Source organism: Lissotriton vulgaris, chromosome 6, assembly GCF_964263255.1.
Source record: "Lissotriton vulgaris chromosome 6, aLisVul1.2, whole genome shotgun sequence".
In the NCBI taxonomy this organism is placed as follows: Eukaryota; Metazoa; Chordata; class Amphibia; order Caudata; family Salamandridae; genus Lissotriton; species Lissotriton vulgaris.
In genome coordinates, this window is record NC_141694.1 from 1,251,388,491 (window position 1) to 1,251,410,567 (window position 22,077).

General features: G+C 42.1%; 1 protein-coding gene across 1 annotated transcript in view; it reads right to left on the reverse strand.

The window, feature by feature from the left end:
* Window positions 1-22,077, reverse strand: part of COG2 (component of oligomeric golgi complex 2) — a 338,118-nt gene that overhangs the window by 272,297 nt on the left and 43,744 nt on the right. The window contains exon 5 of the mRNA XM_086927350.1: window positions 16,856-16,956. Coding sequence (XP_086783476.1) covers window positions 16,856-16,956 — 101 coding nt within the window. The remainder of the gene's footprint in view (window positions 1-16,855; window positions 16,957-22,077) is intronic.

Genomic DNA, 22,077 nt, shown 5'->3' on the forward strand with positions numbered 1-22,077 from the left:
CTGGTTTACTTGTTGGCTTTAAAGAGGTTTTTGGTTCTCTATGGCAGCAAAAGTTGTATTGCATTCGGGGACCGTTTGATGTGAAAGCTACATTATACATTCGTGTTTACATCCAAAAGAAATGTTATGCGGGGTAGGTACCCTTTATTTATTTTTTACTCCGCCAACATGAGCATTTTAAACCCCTAATCATTTACATACTATGACGGCATTTGACACGTTTTTCAGTTGTAGTAAGGATATATTTTACAACGTCCCTAATTGTAAAAAAATAAAATGTAATCCGCTCCTGTGGCAACATTGATCCGAGCTATCTGCCAAGATCAATGAAAATATTTGGGAGCAGCGCCACCTTGCGGACAATACAGGAAACTACGTCAAATAGATCTATAAAAGTCAACTAGTTAAAAATCTTCTCTCCATTTGTGCGATGACCACAGCGTTTTAACATAAATATCTTCATTGAAGCAACCCATGATGTAGCAATCTCTGAGCCGTTCCTGTAGAGGTGAGCGCGCCGTATTTGCATGTCGTCGCTAACTTTTTAAACGTTGCCACATACTCGTCAATCGATTCTCCGTTTTCTTGCTTCCGCTGTTGAAAGTTGTAGCGGTCTATCGACACGCACACTGCCGGCCGGTAGTGCTCGTTGAGTTCTTCTATCGCATGAGCGAAGACATCATCGTCCGTGTCTTGCCGGGGTTTGGGTACTAAGTTCTTGAATACCCTGATACCTTCCGGGCCTAGATTGTGCAGCAAAATTCTCTTTTTCTTTAGGCTTGTGAACGCCTCCTCATTCTCATCTTCCAGGACCTCTATGTAGTTTCAGATGTACTCTCTCCAGTCGTCCCACTTCATTAGGGGTTCACCCGGCTTGGGTAGAAATGGTATCGGGGCTGTCGCCGAAGTCGCCTGCGCGCACATGGTATCGCGCTTATCCGGCACTGTATTCTGGTTCCTGGGACGGCCTGGTGCACTGTTCTCCTCTCTCTGTTCCGGTGGGGGCTCTCTACGTCTCCTTCCTCACTGCCCCTTGATTCCGCTAGTGCTTCTGCTCAGTTGGGGCACCCTTAGTACCTTGTAGCGCCCCTGCTTGCTTTACTGGCGTGCGGTGGCCTTTGGTGGCTGTCTTTCTGCCCTCTTCGCACTTCCTGAATCGGGTGGTTTTGCCCCAATTTCTCCGGGGTAAGTAGTGCCCCTGTACCTGGTTCCGTGCTTGTTTTCCTTTGGCTCTGGTGGTTTCCTGCGCTTCTGCCGCGCTCTCCGTGGTCTTCTGGCTTACGCAGCGGAGGGTCTGCCTGCGTGCTTCTGCGTGTTTGCCCTGCCCTGTTGCTCCTGTGGGTAGTTTCCTGTGGTTGCCTGTCCCTCTGGTCCCAGCCTCGTCGCCACCGTAGAGGTGGTGTACCTCCTAATGATAACAGGACACTCCACTTAGGCAAATGGTGTATTTATTATTACATTTGTTCTCCACACGGAGAGCGCCGAGCCTGCACCACCTAGCTCCACTCCGGCGCCTGAACTGGCGCCCTTCAAGCGCGACTCAAAATGGCTGCGGCGTTCACGCTACGTGGTGACGTAGCGTGAACGCTAGAACGCCGACACTACAGTTCCTTTTGTTTTAAAGCTTAATTTTACTCTATATCCATTTTAATAGAATGTTCCTGGCAGGCATTTTATTTACTCTATTTCGAATTTACACGACTATGGAAAGTCAAAAAGGCACCTGAAATCACTGAAGGGGAGTAGGAAAAAAACACAAAGGCAGCCCTAAAACTGATTAATCTTAGCATGACTCGGTTAGTGCTTCGTTTTGACGTGAATCAAAACTCGTTTATTAATTGCCTTGTGAAAATGCGCAGAGTCCCCGAGTGGAGCTCGCCAGGAATATGGAATTGGTATGCTCCTCATCCAGAACAAGAGCATCACCTTTCCTAGATTGACCTTGGATAACCTTTGGTAGTTTTTCCAGAGTGAACTCGAAACATATCCTGACACGCAGCACAATTCAACACAGGATTGTCTGTTTAAACAATTTACCACCTTTACAGGCCAGAAAAGCCAATAAGCAACTGCCTCGCCGTTATGAATACTTCTGAACAAGAAACATGAAAACGAAGGTCCCTGCATTTGTTTGTAAAGCCCTCTCTTCAATGCTTAAATAGTGTACCCGCAGGCACTTGAAATTTTGTACCACCATCTCCCAACCAACCTAGCCCTGCACTCACGTGCATTATATTCAGGAAGTCCAACTACCTAAAAACTAATACCTAAAACCATAACAATACCAGGCAGATAAACTAGGAATGCTAGGGCAGCTCTATTGAGAAAGGGGTTTATAAGATACAAGAGACAGTGTCACAGTTTCTTTTATAAAAAAAAACAAAAATTGTAAGGGATCAAGATTTTATTTTGTCCACAGAACAATAGGAATCGTTTACCAAAACAAATGCTGTACCAGGAAGCATGTTAAATAATGAAAGTCGAAATCCAAAGAATATTCAAAGGATTTATTGCAGATAGAAGGCATCAACTGAGCACACCACCTTCCGTCTTTCTCCCTGGCGCACCGCAGTTAAGAATGCTGGTTGCCAAGGATAACGACTGGAGAATGGAAGATGTGGTTAAAAGAAAACAAAGTAAATACAAATGAAATACAATCCTCGCTCAAAGGCACGAGGTATACAATACACTTAAAGAAAAAGTAGACACACACATCTTCCCCCTTAACAAATATTACAAAAGTAAACAATTAAATAAATGAAATACATAGTCGCAATTCAATTTGATTGATCATCACAAACATAGTTATCTAACCATTTGGGTTTCGTGCGAGTGCGTGCACAGCGGTCACTTACATCACCAACATCAACTTGAAAATCATTAATGTTGTTGCTTTCCACGCCAGTATTTTCAATACCTACGCCTGCACTAGTGTCCGACACCACCCCAGATGCTTCTGCACTAGCACCAGTCACACTACATTAAGAATCAGCAACCATGTTGTCTTCCACAAAGGAAGATTCTGCAGCACAGTGACCACTAGTGCCAGCAAAGGAAGACTCATTGGTGGAATGACCACTAGTGCAAGCATCAGCGTGATTGTAGAATGGGTAATGCCGGTACCATCAAAAGAGTCACTACGAATAAGGTCATCATCAATAATAAAATGTTGATAAGCTTTTCTTGAGAGAGCAGGATCTTCGCTCTTGTTGTACAAATTAAAATCACTCTTAAGCACCGCAATGCGTTTCAAATTCCATACCTTTCCATTATTTAATTGTACTCCATTGTGTAAGACTTTAATTACTTTCATAGGTTTAGAGTACTGACTCTCTCCCTTCCTTACTTTCCAAGGTTTCTTATTTTCAAACCAAGTACCTACACTAAGATCACATGTTTTGACATTATGTTTAAGGTAATAAGCTTCCTTGCTCTTTAGGTGTTTGCTCTCAATTCTAGACCTTTAGACTTCCATGGATACACAAGATATGGAAACATTAAATAACCATTCTGGGTTACATTTAGTACGACAGCTCTCCCCCTCATGACCTCAAATAGTGACACCCCTAGAACATCATGAGGAGAAGTTCTGTACATCCAAACAGTCTTAAACAATTGCAACTCCCAATCACAATCGTTACTAATGGCAGATTGTATTGTATTTTTTTAGAACTCTGTTAAAATGTTCAATCATGTCATTTCCACTTGGGTTGTATAAGGATGCAGTGCAATGCCTTATACCCACTTTATCAAAGTATTCTTTAGCAATTTTAGAAGTAAATTGGACGCCATTATCACTTACAAGAAGCGCGGGAAGTCCTTCACCTACAAAAACAGTCAAGAAACCTTATGACTTCTTCAGAATTTACTTTGTCGACAATTTTTTAAACTGGCCATCTTGAGAAATTATCATTCAAGGCTAACACATTTATTCTGAGAACCAATGGGTCCCATTATGCTGATGGCAACGGTGTGCCATGGTAGTCTGGGTATTATTGGTTCAGCCATGGGAGGACTCAAACTAATGAGTCTTGTCAGAGTTCGCACACCATACACAATTCCTTTTTGATCTTTCAATAGATAAATCCATTCCTGGCCACCAATACCATTTGCTTTATTCTCTGCTTAGTTTTGACTATACCACCGTGACCCTCATGACACATTTTAATTATGCTACTTTTGAGTTGTGAAGGAGGAATGACCCTTTCTCCTCTCATGATGTTACCATGTGATATAGAAAGTTCATCACAAACTTCCCAAAACTGTCTAAGCTCATCTGCCAAACTATTTTTAGATGGCCAACCACTAGTGATGAAAATAAATAATTGCTGTAACAATTTATCCTCTTTATAAAAAATTTTCCATTCATCTTTATCAACAATAGGTAAACCCTGATCATGAACTAATGGAACTTGAACATTCTCCCATTCATGGTCGGAACTGTCTTGCACATTGGTAGGCATGCGTGACAGAAAATCTGCAACTACGTTCTCCCTACCAGGGACGTAAACAATATTATAAATGTAGTCGTGCAATCTCAGTGACATTCTAGCGATCCTAGGGGAAGCATTGAATAAACCTTCCGTGGTCAAAAGTCTCAACAATGGTTTGTGGTCTGTGCGAAGAGTGCATTGCTTACCCCACACAAACGCTATAAAATGTTCGAGAGCCCAAATGCAAGCGAAAGTTTCCTTCTCTATCACTGAGAATTTTTCTTCAGTGGGGGATAAAGTATGAGAAGCATATGCAATGATAAATTCCTTCCTATCAAGATTAATTTGGGAAAGTACCCCGTCCAAGCCTTTATTACTGGCATCTACAGTGATGCAATTCTTGAGTTCAGCACTTAAGGCTGGTGCATCAGAAATGACTTTCTTAATAATTCTTATACAATACACTTAAAGGGAAAGTAAACACAACAAAGCACCTTGTGGCAGTTAATATGGATCATGTGGGATTTGATACTGGCCTCTATCATTCACATAGTTTAAATGACCTGCTCTCTTATATGGAAATAGCTAAAAGACCAGACTCCCCATTAACTGTAATTTGCTTCGAAGTAAACAATGTTTTGCCGCGGCCCTGCACATTAGTATGTTTGCCTGATTAAACAACAGTTTCTCATATGGAGTCTGCACTCCAAATGAGAGACAGGGCAACTGCAAATTATAAGCGACAGCGACTCCATTGAGGAGCCAAAATGCACCAGTTATCCTTTAAAATCACAGGCTTTTCCCAACCAGATCTAATAAACTGATAAGAAAACCTGAAGGCTCGTTAACTTGAGTGGCAAAATTAGAGACAGGGAGACGCAAGTATCCCAAGCTCTACGATAAATGTATATCCAAAGTGTACTAGAAATGATGTAAGCTTCAATCTCTTTTGTGGCCTTAGGTTCAGTCTGTCTGTGTCGCACAAACCTCCTCAATGTTATGGAGGGTACACCATCATCCTAGTTTGAGACCAAACTTGATTGGAATGAGCCTATTTAAATACAATGGCCAGCTGTTCACAGGACACTTTAAAAAACGTAAATTAGCTACAGAACAATTATTTTAATAACCCTACTTTCACATTCTTCATCTGGCCTATGTTGTGTAGTGTCTCAAGTGTGTTTTGAAATGAGTACGTTTGTGCATCAGGAGCTGGTGGAGCTCACCGAGGTGTGGGGTGATCTGAGGTCTGTATAGGAGGTTGAGGATGGGAAACAGCCACTACAAAGCGGCCATTTCCATGCATACCCTTAACCACGTATGTATTACAACGCATGCGTGGTTACCACGCATAGCATTTACAAAACATACCTTCACTACGAGAGACGTAGTAAAGGCAGGTGTGGTAAAGGTACAAGCTCATGTGACACTCAACAAATGAATGGTGCCTACCAGCACAAAATCATTAATTGCCAAAAATTATCAGCTTGCCATCATTTGGAATGTAACCCCACACTAATCTAACCTTCACTTCATGAACAACGCTAAAAGGAAAAAAAATGCAGACTTTCAATCACTTCAAAATGATCATAAAAAATTAATTCAAATAAAAAAACGCACTCAACAGCATTCTAGCTACGATTTTAAATAATCCCATCTAATCATATCCTCACAATATGACCATGTCACCTCTTTCCGCCGCCTTCACAGACACAAAACATATATTGATGAAAGATGTTGAGGCTAACATACTGAGAAATTATTCTGCTTGCAGCACATTTCTAAATAAGCATTTTATCATGTAGTTCGTACACTCTGTCCAAGGCTAAGGAACAATGAACGCAATGCCTTTGCATTTGGTTGTCCGGTTGGAGACAGCTCCGAGTCTCAAGACAAACATTTGCATCAGCGCTGCACCTCTCACACAGTGTGACTGAAACAGTGATTTTATAATATATACCACTTCTGAGCCAAATTAGGCAAAGAAGCATTTCTACAGATTATCATGTGTCTGTAACTGAGATTCAGCCCTGCTGATGCCAAACTTTATCCTGCAAAGGATAGTAGCCTGCTCAACACCAGATCAGTTTCCAGAAATATTAAACACAGGTATGGGGGTTGGGTTGTTCCAAGAGATCTGGTAGAGAGTACTCACACTATGCTCTCAATAGTGTAGGTAGTGTTGCTCAAACACACCATGCTCTCGATAGTGTAGGTAGTGTTGCTTAAATGTGAATTTACCTTGAAAAACAAAGACAAGAGGCATTTGGCAAAACAGAAACAGTTGGTTTAATTAAACACTTCGGCCGGGAGCAAAGTTACAGAAGCGGGTCTGAGAACGGTCACAAATTACAATCGATTTGAGTACCATTATATACATTTCTTGGAGCATCATAAAACAATTCATAGATCCTTTTTAGGAAGAGGAATTTGGGCCTAGCCATAAAGTCATAATTTACTCCTACCGGATAACAAATGCAAGTAGATCTAAACCTTGAGTGCACACAATGAGGGCCAGTGGGTAGCTTGTCCAGATGTCGGACATGGGGAGTGAGTGATCACGGAGTGTGCTGTGTCCTGGTTGGCATATTGTTCCTAACTTCATATGGCATCTAACTTTATGGTATTTTGAGAACGTGCGCCCCTCCGCCCATGTGCACTTTATTGGGGCTAATCTCCCTGGACCACTGTGGTGTCGCTGTCTATCTATGGGTTTAATCTGGGTTTTTCCTGTTCACGCAATTGTTCTCCAGGGAACTTGTCACCCCACCTGAGATCTGTCAATCAGTTGCCTCAGGACTAGGTGGGAGGGCCTGCCTGACCACGTATATCTGACTTGATGGAAATGTCATGTAGACTGATTTCGACAACAGTGATGCAATTTCGTTTTTATGCACACATGTATCATTGTGTACATCGACATCAATGTTAACAATAGTATTAGGTAGGAGTATAACTATAATCATAATAACACAAATGTTATAATGACTGTACTGTTTATCTTTTTCATCTTTCTTGTAAAGCCGATATTGTACTTTGTTTCATTCAACAAATAATTGCAGCTCATGCTTTTTACACAATACAATTGTTTCAGTAAATGTGTGAAAAGCCACTTTGTATCATTCTTTTGTCTGCCTTGGGAATGCTTGAGTAGCAATAAAAGGGTAGATCTATTTCCACGTTTTCCTTGGGGAATTTCTGTGGTCATGTTTTGAGGTTGCAAATACCCTCTGGTTAGGGGTAAGGTTAGGGGTTCAGATGGTGCATTGTGAGCTAGCCAGTAATTGAGCCAACACACTCTAATGATATATGTGGACTCTGCCCCCATATTCTGATGGTTAAATTGTAAGGATACCCTGTCTTATTTAAAATCGTAGGAACCATATGACATGGTTGGGTCAGAATACAGACTGCATGGCGGAGCTGGTTAGCAAGGCATCAGTTGATTAGTTTCTCTAAAACCCTTCCGGGTATGGTAGGTGGAAAATGAGTCTGTAGTTGGTAACTGGGTTAGTGGTCTGTTTGCAGGTGTCCAGGAATGTGGCTGAGTCGATGGATGCGGTAAGGATGGGTGCTAGTGCTTTGCTGATCAGCAGGAGTCCTTCTCTGAAGTAGTGGTGAGGCAAGGGTCAGATGAGGCCCCTGAGTGGGTGATCTTCAAAGTAGCTGCGGTTTCGATGGTGGTGACTGTGGGCCACTCAGTGAGGGGTCGTTCTTCGGCCATGATGGGAAGTTGAGTTGCAACGGTGACTGAGTCTGGTTCAGGGTCTAAGTTGCCATACATGGAGATAATTTTGTTACGAAAGAATTACAATAGCTTGTTGCAAATGTCTTACAAGGCGGTGATGCTGCTGGAGGCAGCAGTGGGTGTGGTGAAACCTTAGATTTCCTCATTTCCTGGCTGATGTTTGTGCTGGCGTCTACGTGGTCTGCAACAGCTCTGAAGTAGGTGTTCTACATCTGCTGGTGGTAGCATCTTAGGGCAAATTTGAAGAAGTCTTTATCCATGGTGTCTTGCCTTGTTTCTCCTGAAACAAGCTGGTCTGTGATCGGGCTTTTGCTGTTGGGCTGAGCTGGAGGCTGGCCAGGGTGTTGGTGCATGCAGTGAGCCCGCTGTTGAGGTTATTGATGGCTCTAAGGAGGTTACTGGCATGCTTGGGCCAGTGCACAGAAAGGATGGCAGCCAATTCTCTTCTGTGATGCGTTTCCAGTAGTGTTGTGTAATAGATATGCTGAAACTGATCCAGAGCATAGTTGTTGGCTTGCCAACTGTGAAGTTATTTATTGAGGTGACAATTTGGTCCAATAGGTGTAGGTGGGAATGAGATGGGTGAGGTTGAGGTTTACTAGAAGGGTTGTAGAATTCGGCTCAGTGTGGTCTTCTAGGTGAAAGTTAAGGTCTGCGTGGTCGATGAAGGTGCAGGTGTCGATGATGAGGGGTGCGTTGAAGTCGGTGATATCACTGGCGAAATTGGTGTGGGGTCTTGGTTGTCTGTATACATCAGTTCCACACATGAAGAACTTGGGTGTGATGCATATCTTGAATGTGAGATGTTCCATGGAGCTGGTGGTGGTGCAGCTGATGGTGTCCTTGAATATAAGTTCAAGTTCAGGAATTTGTATAGCGCACTACTCACCCGGCCACTCCTGCGTCAGGCTTGTGCTGACCGGTTTTGCCAATCAATCTTGTAGCTGGTAGGATGGCTGTTGTGATGTTAAGTGCAGAGGCTGGGTTTAGCCATGCTTCTGTGAGGAACAGCAGGTCTGGAGTGTGGTCGTTTAAGACGGCTCATGTCTCTGTGGCATGTTTGGTGAGTGAGCAGGTGTTGAGAAGCATGCATGCCAGTGTGGCGTGTTGATCGAGTGGTGGCTGGGCTGTGTGAGCAGGTGGCTGGTTTGTATTAGTGAATCGGGTGTTGTTGGTGCAGGAGTGGTGGGTGTATGATGTGGGGGGGGAAGAACACTCCCTCCATGTTTCCATGTGTGTTGTGTGGCTGCAGTGCAGTGACTGGAGTTAACAGCATGGAGGAGCACAGCAGGGTAGAAGTGGGTGGGGGTGAGCACCTAGGTTCCTGGTGCTGAGGCAGTCCAGACACAGAAAAGGCTTGCCTTTGGTGCACCAGCTAACCCTTTGTGCTGCACTCACCATAAAATAGTTTGTGGGATATGGCGGGAACACTGGGAGAGGTGGGCAGTGTGCAGATGGGTGATGGGAAATTAAGTTCTCTTGCATGGCTTCTTCCTTTAAAGACGGTTTTGACAGGAAACCAGTGATGTCACTTAATGTGGAGATGGAAAATGCAGTGATGTCAATTCCTCTTGCTCATCTTCTTTTAAAGAAAGTTTTGATGGGAAAACAGTAACATTACTTCCTGTGCAGATGGGGGGGATGTATTCACCTACTTTAGCTCATGCATCTCTTCTACCTAGCGCCACTTTTTTATATCCAGACAAATAAAACTCTGACTTCACTGCAGCATATTTAAAAATGGTACACAACAACTTACTCTATCTGGTCCTAACTCCTAACTCCAACCATGTGATTTATTTAGACTCCGGTGCTTATTTCTCCTTTACAAACATTACCTTTCAAGAATGCCATATAAAGCTTCATTTTCTGACATCCAAACCAATCCCTGAAAACTATCACACAGATGAATCATGCAAATGGTCTTAAACCTTAATGCACTAGGAATCTTACTAAGATGTGCTCCTACTCATCGCTATCAACTAATGCCAAAGCTAATAGCAGGACCTCATCTTTTCTCTGCAGTCACACACAAAACGTTTATCTTAATCCTTACAAGCACTGTTCTAGCCACCTAGCACTACTGTCACCTTAGCAACTTTCAAAACAAATACAGGCAGGCTGTGTGCCTATTCATAACTTACATATAACTTAAAAACGGTATTTGCAGCCATGCAACATACGCGCCTCCAGAGGTCTCTGCCATCGCGTTTTTTTTTAGATATGGAAAAGGCCTTCGACTCTGTCGAGTGGCCTTTTATGAGGCATGTCCTGAGTCGCATGGGTGTCGGGTTGGTTTTCCTCCAATTATTGGCAACGTTATACCGCGAGCCTACAGCCCGCATTCGGATCGGCTCCCTGGTCAACGACCTATATGTATACACAGGGGCACATGACAAGGATGTCCCCTATCCCCAATCCTTTATGCACTAACGGCTGATCCATTGGCCTGCGCCCTGCTGGAATATCATGGTCAGAGGGGCATCAGCTTTCCTAATTACCGACTTATGTCCACGTATGCTGAGGACACCCTTCTAGATGTTAGCGACCCAGAAGCCAACCTCCCACCTGAACTGCGCGAGGTAGTCCTGTTCGGTGCACTTTCAGGCATCAAGGTTAATTGGGACAAGTCTATCATGATTCCCCTGACACCAGCCACAGTACGCTTCGAGCCAGAGTATCCGTTACAATGGACCACGGATCCAGTATGGTATTTGGGCATCCGTCTTCATACTGATTCGGAAGTAATACTGAGAGAAAATTATGGGGTTGTCATCTCCAAACTGGAGGATGACATCGATGGTTGGATCCGTCTCCCGCTGTCGTTGATGGGTAGAGTGTCTCTGATGAAGATGGTCGTGCTGCCTCGTTTTCTCTTCCTCATTACCAACATCCCTATAGTCCTATCCAAAAAGAATTTTCAACATTTGCAGTCGCTAATGGTCCGTTTGGCATGGACGGGCAAGCAACCTAGGATGGCCTGGAGGATACTGACACTGCTGTATGCGATGGGTGGTTTGAACGCTCCAGACCTCGAACTATACTACAGGGTTGCACAGGCCTACCATGCTTATCACTGGATACACTGCCCCACTTATACTCTACATATTCGGATAGAAACCATTGTGGCGGATCCCAAACTGCTTCCATCTCTTCTATTTTCACTACAAGACAGGTGCACAGGCATATTGGACTCGCTAACTTCAGTTACCCATGCCTGGCAGAGTATACTCAGTACGCTTGCTGGTAATTTACTTTATTCCCCTTTGGCTCGTCTCGATTGGTGCTACTGGTTGGTCCCATGCAGAGACAAAGGTGTTATTGCGGCGATTCAATCACTGAACGTGCATACCATAGGTGATCTTTACGCGGACAGGGTCGCCCGATCCGTGGGGGACATCGTGACGGAAGTGAAATTACCCTCAGCTTTGGCGCAGTTCCAGCTGCACAGAACGAGACATGCCCTTAGGGCACTCCTCGGGACGACATGGCGGAGCCCCCGGAGGTAGTGGCCTTGACAGCAGTCCTAAAGGCGCAATCCCCAGCCAAACTAGTATATAGACTCTATCATACAACCGTAGCCACTAGAGAGGGTGCATATACTAAACCACGTCTAGCATGGCAACAGGACCTACAGACAGAACTGTCGGACAATAAATGGCGATACTGCTGTCGAGCACCAAAAGAATATCTCTTAACAGCCTTCATAGGCTGGTTCACTTTAAATTGTTAAATAGGTGTACTACACACCCGAACATCTACATCGCTACGGCCTTCTCAAGAACTCGCAGTGCAAGCGCTGTGGCACCCTTATTGTCGATTTCCTCCACGTCGCGTCGCTCGATTCTGGGATGAAGTTTTTCGCGAGGTAAATCGCGTATCAGAGCTGGAACTTACCCCGGACCCACTGCTGGCCATATTGGGTTACTCTAAACTTCTTCTTAAATCGTGTAGGCGTCTGGTAGATATGGCCTTTCTCCTGGCTAAACGATGTGTCGCCATTTGCTGGATCCGCGGCCCAACACCCACACTGGCACAATGGTCTACAGACATGCTGTACTGCTGCACACAAACAGAAAATTACAGTGAGTTGCTCCCCCCGCGCAATAGACCCAAAAACTTCTGGTCCTTCTATGTTACCAACAGGCACACTCTAGACACCTCTGATAGTTCTGACTCCGATTCCCTGACACGTAGCGGACCTCTTCTTTTCCTCCGGGCTGCTGTCACTCCCTCAACCCTTCAGGTCTTGGGATTCCATGGAACTGACTCACGGATAAACCAAGTGTATCCGACGGGGCTTGAGTTCAGGTGTTGCTGGTTATAATAACATTCTCACTGAGACATTGTTTCATTGCAATGTACTAATGTGGAGTTACTGTATGGTGACATTGTGTGTATGCCCATGCCGAGATCTGTATAATGCGGTGCCTTATGTATGTTTTATGCCACAAAATTTCAATAAACATATTAAAAAAAAAAAAAAAAAACTTTCAAAACAAATATGTTGTTGATCATTTGAAAGTACACACTATCAGGCTCATGTTTACCACTCTTCTCATTCCTTCCATTTCTCTCCTCACCAACACACCCAGTAAACCTAAATCATTGTGTCTTTCATAGTCCTTACTTACTCCTTAAACTCTAATCCAAAACCAAACTGTCGAACTGCTATTCAGCAGTGGCTGACACTTCACTCTCTCCTGGTCAACTAATTTAAAAAGGACATGCATCACTTCGCCACATTCACCAAATTACATCCCTTTCCGTCCTCATTTCTTTCCTTACTCCATCCTTCATTATCGGCAATCTTCAGAGGGCATGTGATTCTTCAGTGAGAATGGACTACTCTACCACCACCAGAGAACCAGCTGTGTGGTATCAGGTTCTAAATATAAAGAGAAATCTCTCCCATCATTCTGTAACTCAAAACTGCACCTAGCATCAGCAAGCTAGACTCCAGTACCAGTTTGCACATGGATATCCTCAAATATGCATTTTCTCTTCTCAACAAAATTATAAACTTGACAAAGGAATAATCATTGACAGCAAAGAGAACATGACTGCACAAGTCAACACCTTCAAAGCATCCTGCTTTCACACTCTGAAGAAAATTGGCACTCGAGCACTAGTCACCAGCACTATGGGAACGCATCACCAAGCTACTCACTAGAAGACTACAAACTATCCAGAACTCTGCAACCAAACTTCTCCCATCGCACCTCAGGGAACTACACGGACTCAGATACATAAATGATATTATATAAAAACATATATTAACTACCCAGATACCTCCGCAGGACTCCTACTAGCACACATCCCACACATACACAGACCCAGATCAGTAGGACGCGCATTCTCATAAATAGCTCCTAAAGCCTGGAAAGACCTCTGACTCCACATCACAGCCTACTCCTCTCGTATTGAATTCAGCAAGAAGCTGAAGACCTGGCCTTTAATTTAACCAACCAACCAACCATAGGCAGGGCTAGGCACACACACCTGGTCACACAAGGATACACTCGAGGGTGATAGTGCGTTTTACAAATACACAACATAACAAGCATAACTCTTCACCCATGCACATTTGCATTCCATTACAACTTACAAGTTGGGGGCTCTAAGAAAGCAGGCTAAACACAACTTAAAAACCTTACCCTGGTTTTGAAAACACCTCATGGCTTGCCTGTCCCCCAGCCCACCCACAGCACTCTGCCGCTTCGCTCCAACTAGAAATCTGCAACCGGCCAACCTTCACCTATTCAAAATATCCAAACAAATTTCACTCAATTCATCTATTTGGCACTTTTCACTAGAAAAACGCCCCCTCTTTAGATCAGGCCATTACCAACCTACCCACTTTCAAAACAGCCTACAAAACCTCACACATCTGAAATCCCAGCAGCACAGCCTTCATTGTGCCCCTGCACAGCTTACTCTCGTACCACAATTGCTTTTCTCATTGCAAATGATTAAAAACTGTGTTTTTGTTGTTCTTCCTCACATGTAGCTCCACCCAGGAAATACACCTCCATTTGAAAAAGGGAAAAAAAGGACATGCTGAAATGCTTGAATTAATCTTAGTCCACTGTAAGTACTCTGGGCCGCATTCTAATTCAATTGTGCCACTACAGAGATGAAATCAGCCTTTGCCTGCCACTACAGAGATGAAATCTGCCTTAGCCCTGTTTGAATAGGAACAGCTCAGTTGAACTATTAGGCCATGTCACTCAAAGTGATAAAACAGGCAACCCTGCACTGGATTCAAGATTGGTGTGCCTCATTAGCGAGGTGCAGCTTGAGTTCGATTGTACAATTAAGTATGGGATGCACAGGTGGGTATATCTGCATACTCCGGTCATTTCGTTATGCCACAGGAAAGAAGCAGCACCTAGCAAACATTTAATCGAATCTCTTTTTTGTATTTTATATCCATCAATCACTTTTTTGTTTTTCGAAGTGAAACACCACAAGTGCATTGGTTGTGCCCAGACATGGGTCCAAGAGAACACTGTTTTTTAGAACTCATACTATATCTTGCTGATTTGGCCGACAAAGGGCAAAACTGCTATAGGGTTGTTAGTGTTCTCATACCAGTGTGGGCTAGACTATTCCTATTTGAGCAAGATAAATGTTGACTTGCATGTGGTTTGTCACTGCCTGCAGTGGCACAGTCAGCAAACATAAGGCAGGTTTATTTCCCAAAGTAAGGGCTAGTGGCTGAGATTAATTTAAGAATTCCACCTATAACTTGTACGTTTTTCTCACACCTTTCACACCTCCTGGGCTTTATTCCAACATTTCATTGCACACACAAAAAGTACACGGATAGGGAATAAAGTGAAAAAATGCCCCCCTTTCCCAACGGCATCTATGCAACAACTCAGGTCCCAGGTACATAACATCATATATTAATTATGTCACAGTTGTCATTTGCTCAGCTGCAAGCAATGTTTTTCATCATAATTAGCTGATCCCATTTATGTTCAATTGCAGCCTTACCATTCATCTCTGTGGACAAGTACCAGTCCTGCCACAGCGTCAACAGCTGTAATGCATTTATACCAGAATACTGACTGTATGACTTTCTAAAACGTAATATTTCAGGTTTCATTAATGATACACATTTATTCTCAATGTATATTTCTGTGCAACAAAACTGCAAATGCTTTAATAGTTTATGGTGAATGGACCACAGTACTGTCATAAAAAGCGTCAAGGAGACTGGATATTCCAAAACGAAATATGGCAGATTAGACAGGAAGTTCACAGCAATCTAGTTCATCTCCGCATCAATTTGCACGAAAATCTCCCCACAATCCCCGAAAGTGGCTATAGAAGTTGGCCACTGATGTCAGCAACAAAATCACTCTCAACTACATAATTAAAGCTCTAATTTGTCCAGAGTTGCCTCTGAAACCAGCAAAGACAACTATTACATTGCTTTACTTCAGCAGATCATCACGATTCATTAGCTGTGTAGCCGCATCAAGATCAGAGCCAAGCTGTGCAAAAGCTGCTGCCTCACAATACTGGAAAACAGCAGATCCCACACAGGACCCATAAAGCAACACTGATGGCGGGGAAAATAACCTTGTAAGAGGTCAAACAAATATCTGTCCATCAGTTGGAATGTAGGTAGGCACGTAACTCGGTTATGTCTCACTTATATAGAAAGCAGCAAAAGAGATATATTTGGCTGCTTGCTCCATTTACCTTAATTCCACCAACCTTAAGAACATTTGTCATATTCTCTGTCAGAATGCTCATGGATAATGCTTTAAGGCTGTTCACAGTTTGCTACCATTTGGCAGTAGTCCTATAGGTTGATCATTTGGGATAGGCAGACTGGCAAAAACCTCCATTGTCAATACCATCTTTAAACAAAAAAGATTCAAGTATAAAGAGTACAGTATTAGAAAATGGTATCTTCCAAATGTTACCTTAGTACAGATAGTCAGATGCTAAGACATAACATACACCATTGTGGCTTATGTTACTGCCTCCGCAGCAGCGCCCTTTCAGTTTCTGCCTACTAGCGCTGGGTGCCCCATAGGAAGATACCTCAAAGACAACAAAAAGTGTACACTTATAATCTACAGGAATTTGCCTAATATAAGATGTTCTTGCTGCTGCATCATCCGTACTGTTGTTAAGCTTACGCAGGAGATGTATTCTAGAAATATTTACCTTGGTATCCCAGGGCGGTTAATGTATACAGACATGTTAAATGTGCTATTTCGTACCCAGATGGATGAGACTGAATGATCTTTAATGTACTGAACCAACTGGTAAGAAAGTCACTGTAGGTGCTATACTGTAGGATTACGGCAAACCCATTAGGGATTGTAACCTTCCCATAGTTACCTCATAACAAACACCAAGCGGAGGAACTGATTACAGGTTTGTTCGACTTCTACACCAGCCTACTCTAAAAATGCAGGTTAAGATGCAATGTCTTCTGTTTCCTTTGGTTGCCTCTAGGTCTCTGCACCCCTCATCTCAAAAAAGTGTAGCACTCATGCGATCTGCTGTGCAACAAGGGAAGAGCATCTACACTCAATTATAGGTTCCACTTACGGTGCAAACCACCATCATTGTAAAGGCTGCATTAAACTGAAGATGAATCTCATGATGGAAAATATGTATAACGTTAGATACAAAACATTGTTACCTGTTTGTTTCAACGGAGGTTTCCTTTGAACTCTGAGTGTTTAAAATGGTTTCAATCTTCTCAACCGATCGAATGACCTGAATAAGTCTCACAACACACATCTGTAAAGCAAAGTAAGAATGTAATCAATAAATATCCATAGTTAGATGTATTCATTTCCGACTTACGAATACCAAGGACAGTAAAAAGGAAAAGTTCATACCCAGACTCTGATGTTCTGGTGGGTAATTATGGCAAATTTGACTGGTCAAACACTTCAAGGTTTTATTTATAAAGAGGCTCAGAGCCCAAGTCTCACACTCCTTACATGCCAATTCAAACAGAGGAGCACAAAATGTGGCTCCACACGTGTAAATGAAGAAATCAAAATTTACAGAATCAATATCAGCTGAAATTTAGGTCTACAGATGAAACTGATGGTAATCTGTCTTTGTGGCAGAATACACGCAGTAATAGTTTAGTATTATAAACAGATAAGAGTATGTGTCAGGAAGGAGGCCTCAAAGTGTAGTCAACACCCCAAATCCATAAATATGAGGATATTCAAACAGTTTGCATAGTGTTTGTTACACTGAATATACAAATAAACACATTCCTGCAAAAGACAAGATTAAGTGTGTTCTATTTAGGAAAAGCAGATTATAGATGGAGACCAAAGGAGGTTTGTCATAGGGAAAATACTTTCCCTGTTGGAAAAAAACACCAACCTGTCCCAGTTTTTGGCGTGACTTGCACATTTGGTGATCTCTATTTCTCATTCCAATACTTATTTACCTTAAGCATTCTATGAGGTTTTTTTTAGCTTCCTGGTCAAATAACAGTGGATTTGATTCTAGTGGGGTTAGTCTTCTTACAGAGCCCAGGAGTACCCAATTCAACTCCCACATCCTCAATTCTTGAATAGTTCACACTTGTTCCCATCATTTCCAGAGTTGGACCTCAATATTACATATAAGATATTTACATACTTTATTCTATTGAACATTGTGTTTTTTTTACTTAAATTCTTCCGATTTCACTTCTTTATTCTACTCAACTACACTGTGGATCATCTCATGGTTTACCTTCCTGGCGCCAATACACATGCATTGCAGAGCGGTCACTTTCAGGCCCACGGATAAGGCATTTGAAAATCTGACTAAATAATCTGATGACAACCTAATGAGCAGGTCTTGCCCAAAGAAATGGCCCTCAGCCAATCACATAGTTATCTCCCACTCAACATAATGGTAGCAGTTTTACCTCCTGATGCGCTTGTCTTATTGTTAAACCTGGGCCCTGTAAACGCCAACATGCAGCATATGTAGCCATTACTTGATCCTCATTTCTATCGCGCTGAATTTAGCATTAAAATCACCATCAACAACAACCAAGTATGTCGTAGCAAGATATACAATGGCATGAAATTCAAGAACGGTCTCAGCCATGCTACACACCTTACTTGGTATTCAAACTGGCAAAAATGGGAAAGTAAGAGCAGATTTTATAAAAAGGCCAGAACAGAATTTTCAGCCTCCAATCCAATGTGATTGAAATGACCATGCTTAGTTTTAAATGCAGTAGTCTGAACTCTCAATTGCTTCTGCTCTGCCACACTTACCAAGAGAACACCCTTACCTTGCCATTTCCATATCTATATGGCAGGTTTAGAGATTACATTAAACTCATTTAACATTACCATACCACTCACCCATATTTCCTCCACCATTATAATAGCAAAAAGCGCCTAAAAGGTTGTAGGCTCCTGACTTTCGGATAGTCAACTATATTACTTAAGAGGATAGTAATCAAGGTCAAACAAAGGATTCTAGCTTAGTCTTCTGATCCAACGCTTTTGAGGTGAACCTCTAATCTGTTAAAATGGCTGTCCGTAATCCAGAGTATCTATTCTTTATCATTACGCCATTTTCCTGACACATGGGTCAGATTATAAGAGATTTACGAGTCAAGTAGCAAAATAATTAAAAGCAAATTTAGGTAGGATACAGTGGGTTGAAGGGTCACTAAAAGCACACGTCCTCTAGTATCACTGAACCTTACAAAGATGCTCTTGCCAAGGCCGGTTCACACATTAGCACTCACAAAAGTTGGTAGGTAGATATGTGTGAATATGTACATCTACTTTAATGTTGTACACTTAGCTGATGCCAGAGCATCAGTTTAGAGAATTTAGTTAGCACAGTCTGCAAAGATGTTGAAATCTTTTCTCTTTACCGAGTAAACCAAGGGACACATGGCTGAGCAATTCTGTCCTGAATTCACTGGCAGATTCTAACAATTGTCTTGATTGGTTCCCCAAAGCATAGTGAAATTAACCACATACATAATGAGATCTGAATGTAAGGTTTTGCACAGCAACTGTGAACTTGTTATGCATATCTTGAAAACCTTTCTTGGCCCACTGATACTCTGAGAAGAGCAAGCCTTGTACCGAATTCCACCCCAAATGACCGAACTTCATACAGATATGAAATCTGAGAAAACGACGTTTCAGCTATTTATTTTTACACATGACTTCCATTTTGTTGAGCTACTCCAAGTTGGTGAGTTCTAAAAGTTTCAATGAAAGCAATATGGGATCAGTAAAGGAGAACACATTATACATCGCAAGCTCTTAATCATAACAACATGCATTATGTGCTCTAATTCTATGCAGAAAATAATACGCGCAAAACCGATTCTTTGCTTGTTCAACAATCTATAAAGCCTCGGTCTCCGTCACATGACCATCTAAGCACAGGTCTATCTAGTGCAAGAGTATTGCAGAAAAAAAATAATTTTCCTTCTAAACTCAGAGTCCATATAAATCATTTGGTACATCTCAAAGATAGTATTGGAACAGTGCACCTATTTATTGATGCAAACACTGACAAGTATCAGGAACCATGTGCTGCCGAAACAACAGCTTTCTTAGTAATCCGAAAGAATAGAAGCAAAGGTTTGTGCTTATATATATATATAGATATATATATATATTCCTCACAAATGTCCCCGTAGCAGAGGGAACTCCATTGGTTGGTGCACGCGTTTGGAGACCGGGAACGTGTCTCCCAGGTAATTTTGTAAACAAAAGGCAAGGACGCGGCACTCCTCTTTAACACGATAGTTTATTTTAGGTCTCTTTGCAAAAACTCCTACGCGTTTCGAACTAACGTTCTTGGTCACGGCAGTGTTCTACAAGAGTCCCTTTTCACTTTCCACCATTTATACTATTCACTCAGTTTTACAAGAATGAGGAATTATGGGCCTTGTAGTTTATACATTTAAACGTATGTTTTTCAAAATCAAACAAAACATTCATGTTGGGATTCACGTGTGGGTAACATTCCTTATAAGAAATGTTCTAACATAAATTTTATGACAATAAAATTATATGCTAATTATTAAATTAAATCCACAATTATAGTCCATGTTGTGCTTTCACAATAGACACTTTTCATTAAGTTCCTACCCTGACATCTTACATAAAAGACTCTGGAGATTTTTTAAAAGTGCTCATGAATACTGACTGGCATCCAACCTACTCGTTGATAACGATAGACGTGGTGTCGCTCTACACCTCCATCAGCCATGAAATTGGGATCAAAGCCATAGAGTTTTTTCTGAAACAAAGACCCATTACAGAAAGAGAACATTCGAAAATGCTAACTGAGATGATCAGGATGTGCCTATACAATAATGTCTTCTTATTCAACCACAAAATGTACCAGCAAAAGTGTGGAACAGCCATGGGAGTTTCCTTCTCTCCAAGCTATGCGAACCTCATGATGGGGTGGTGGGAGAGGAGCATAGCTTGGAGAGAAGAAAACGACCAACATATGGCCAAAGTAGCACTTTGGGTGAGGTTCATAGACGACCTGTTTCTCTTGTGGAAGGGAAGCACATCGGAGTTCAAAACCTTCTTTGATGTACTAAATGAAAACGATGTTGGCTTAAAGTTTACGTATAACATAAGCCAGAAAGAAATTGAGTTCCTGGACATCAAAGTTTTTGTACAGAACAACAAAATTGAGACAACTACCCATAGAAAGAAAACGGCAACAAACAGCATCCTGCACGGTTTAAGTTTCCATCCCCAAAAATTGGTTAAAAGCATACCCTACGGGGAGTTTCTCCGTATGAGAAGAAATTGCTCAACAGAAGAGGAGTTGGAAATAAAATTTGATGACACGAGAAAAAGATTTCTTGAAAGGGGTTATAAACATAGAGATATAACCACTGGGGAAGAAAAAGCAAAATGTAAAACAAGATTGGAAACACTAAATCTGGAAAAACCTAAAGAATCAGAAGAAATTGAACAACCTGAAGAAAACAAACAAACAACAGAGCATGAAGAAAAACCGAGAATGATTGCAACATATAACAAAGAAAGTTATAAAATTCAAAAAATCTTGGCAAAATATTGGCATATTTTAATGAAGGATCCGGACATTGGAAATGACATTGGAACTGGCCCTCTAGTAACATATCGTAGAGCGCCAAATCTCTCGGACCATTTGGTAAACAGCCATTTCTCACTGACGAAACAAAAATACTGGCTACAGAAAAGAAATATTGGATTTACCAAATGCAAAACATGCAAAGCATGCAGAATAGGTCAAAATGCAACATCCATCACAGACCCCTCAGGCAAAGACTTCACAATCAGAACAAAAATAACGTGCGAGTCCTCCTTTGTTGTATACATGCTCATGTGCCAATGTGGGAAAGAATACATTGGGAGTACCAAATGTCCTCTCAAGAAGAGAATTTTAGAACACATTCGGGCAATACAAAACAATGACAACAACTATGCCATGGCGAAACACCTGAAAACACACACTGGCAAAACCTGGGAAGATATAAGATATTTGGGTCTAGCATCTATCCCTACCCAGGAAAGAGGGGGAGACAGACTTCTGAAATTGAGACGTTTGGAGTCTAAACTTATAATTAAGTTCAAAACGAGACAGCCAAGAGGGTTGAACGCAGACGAGGAGATGCATGTACACCTCTGAAAAACACTGATCATTGACTTTAAGTATAATCCTGTGTGAAGGAACACAATACAGGCCACAACGCATAATCAAGGGAAATGTGTGGGACATGGGGCACTCAGCCCGTTGAACGTAGTATAACGTAAACGTTATATCAATAGGTCCTTAATGAAAAGTGTCTATTGTGAAAGCACAACATGGACTCTAATTGTGGATTTAATTTAATAATTAGCATATAATTTTATT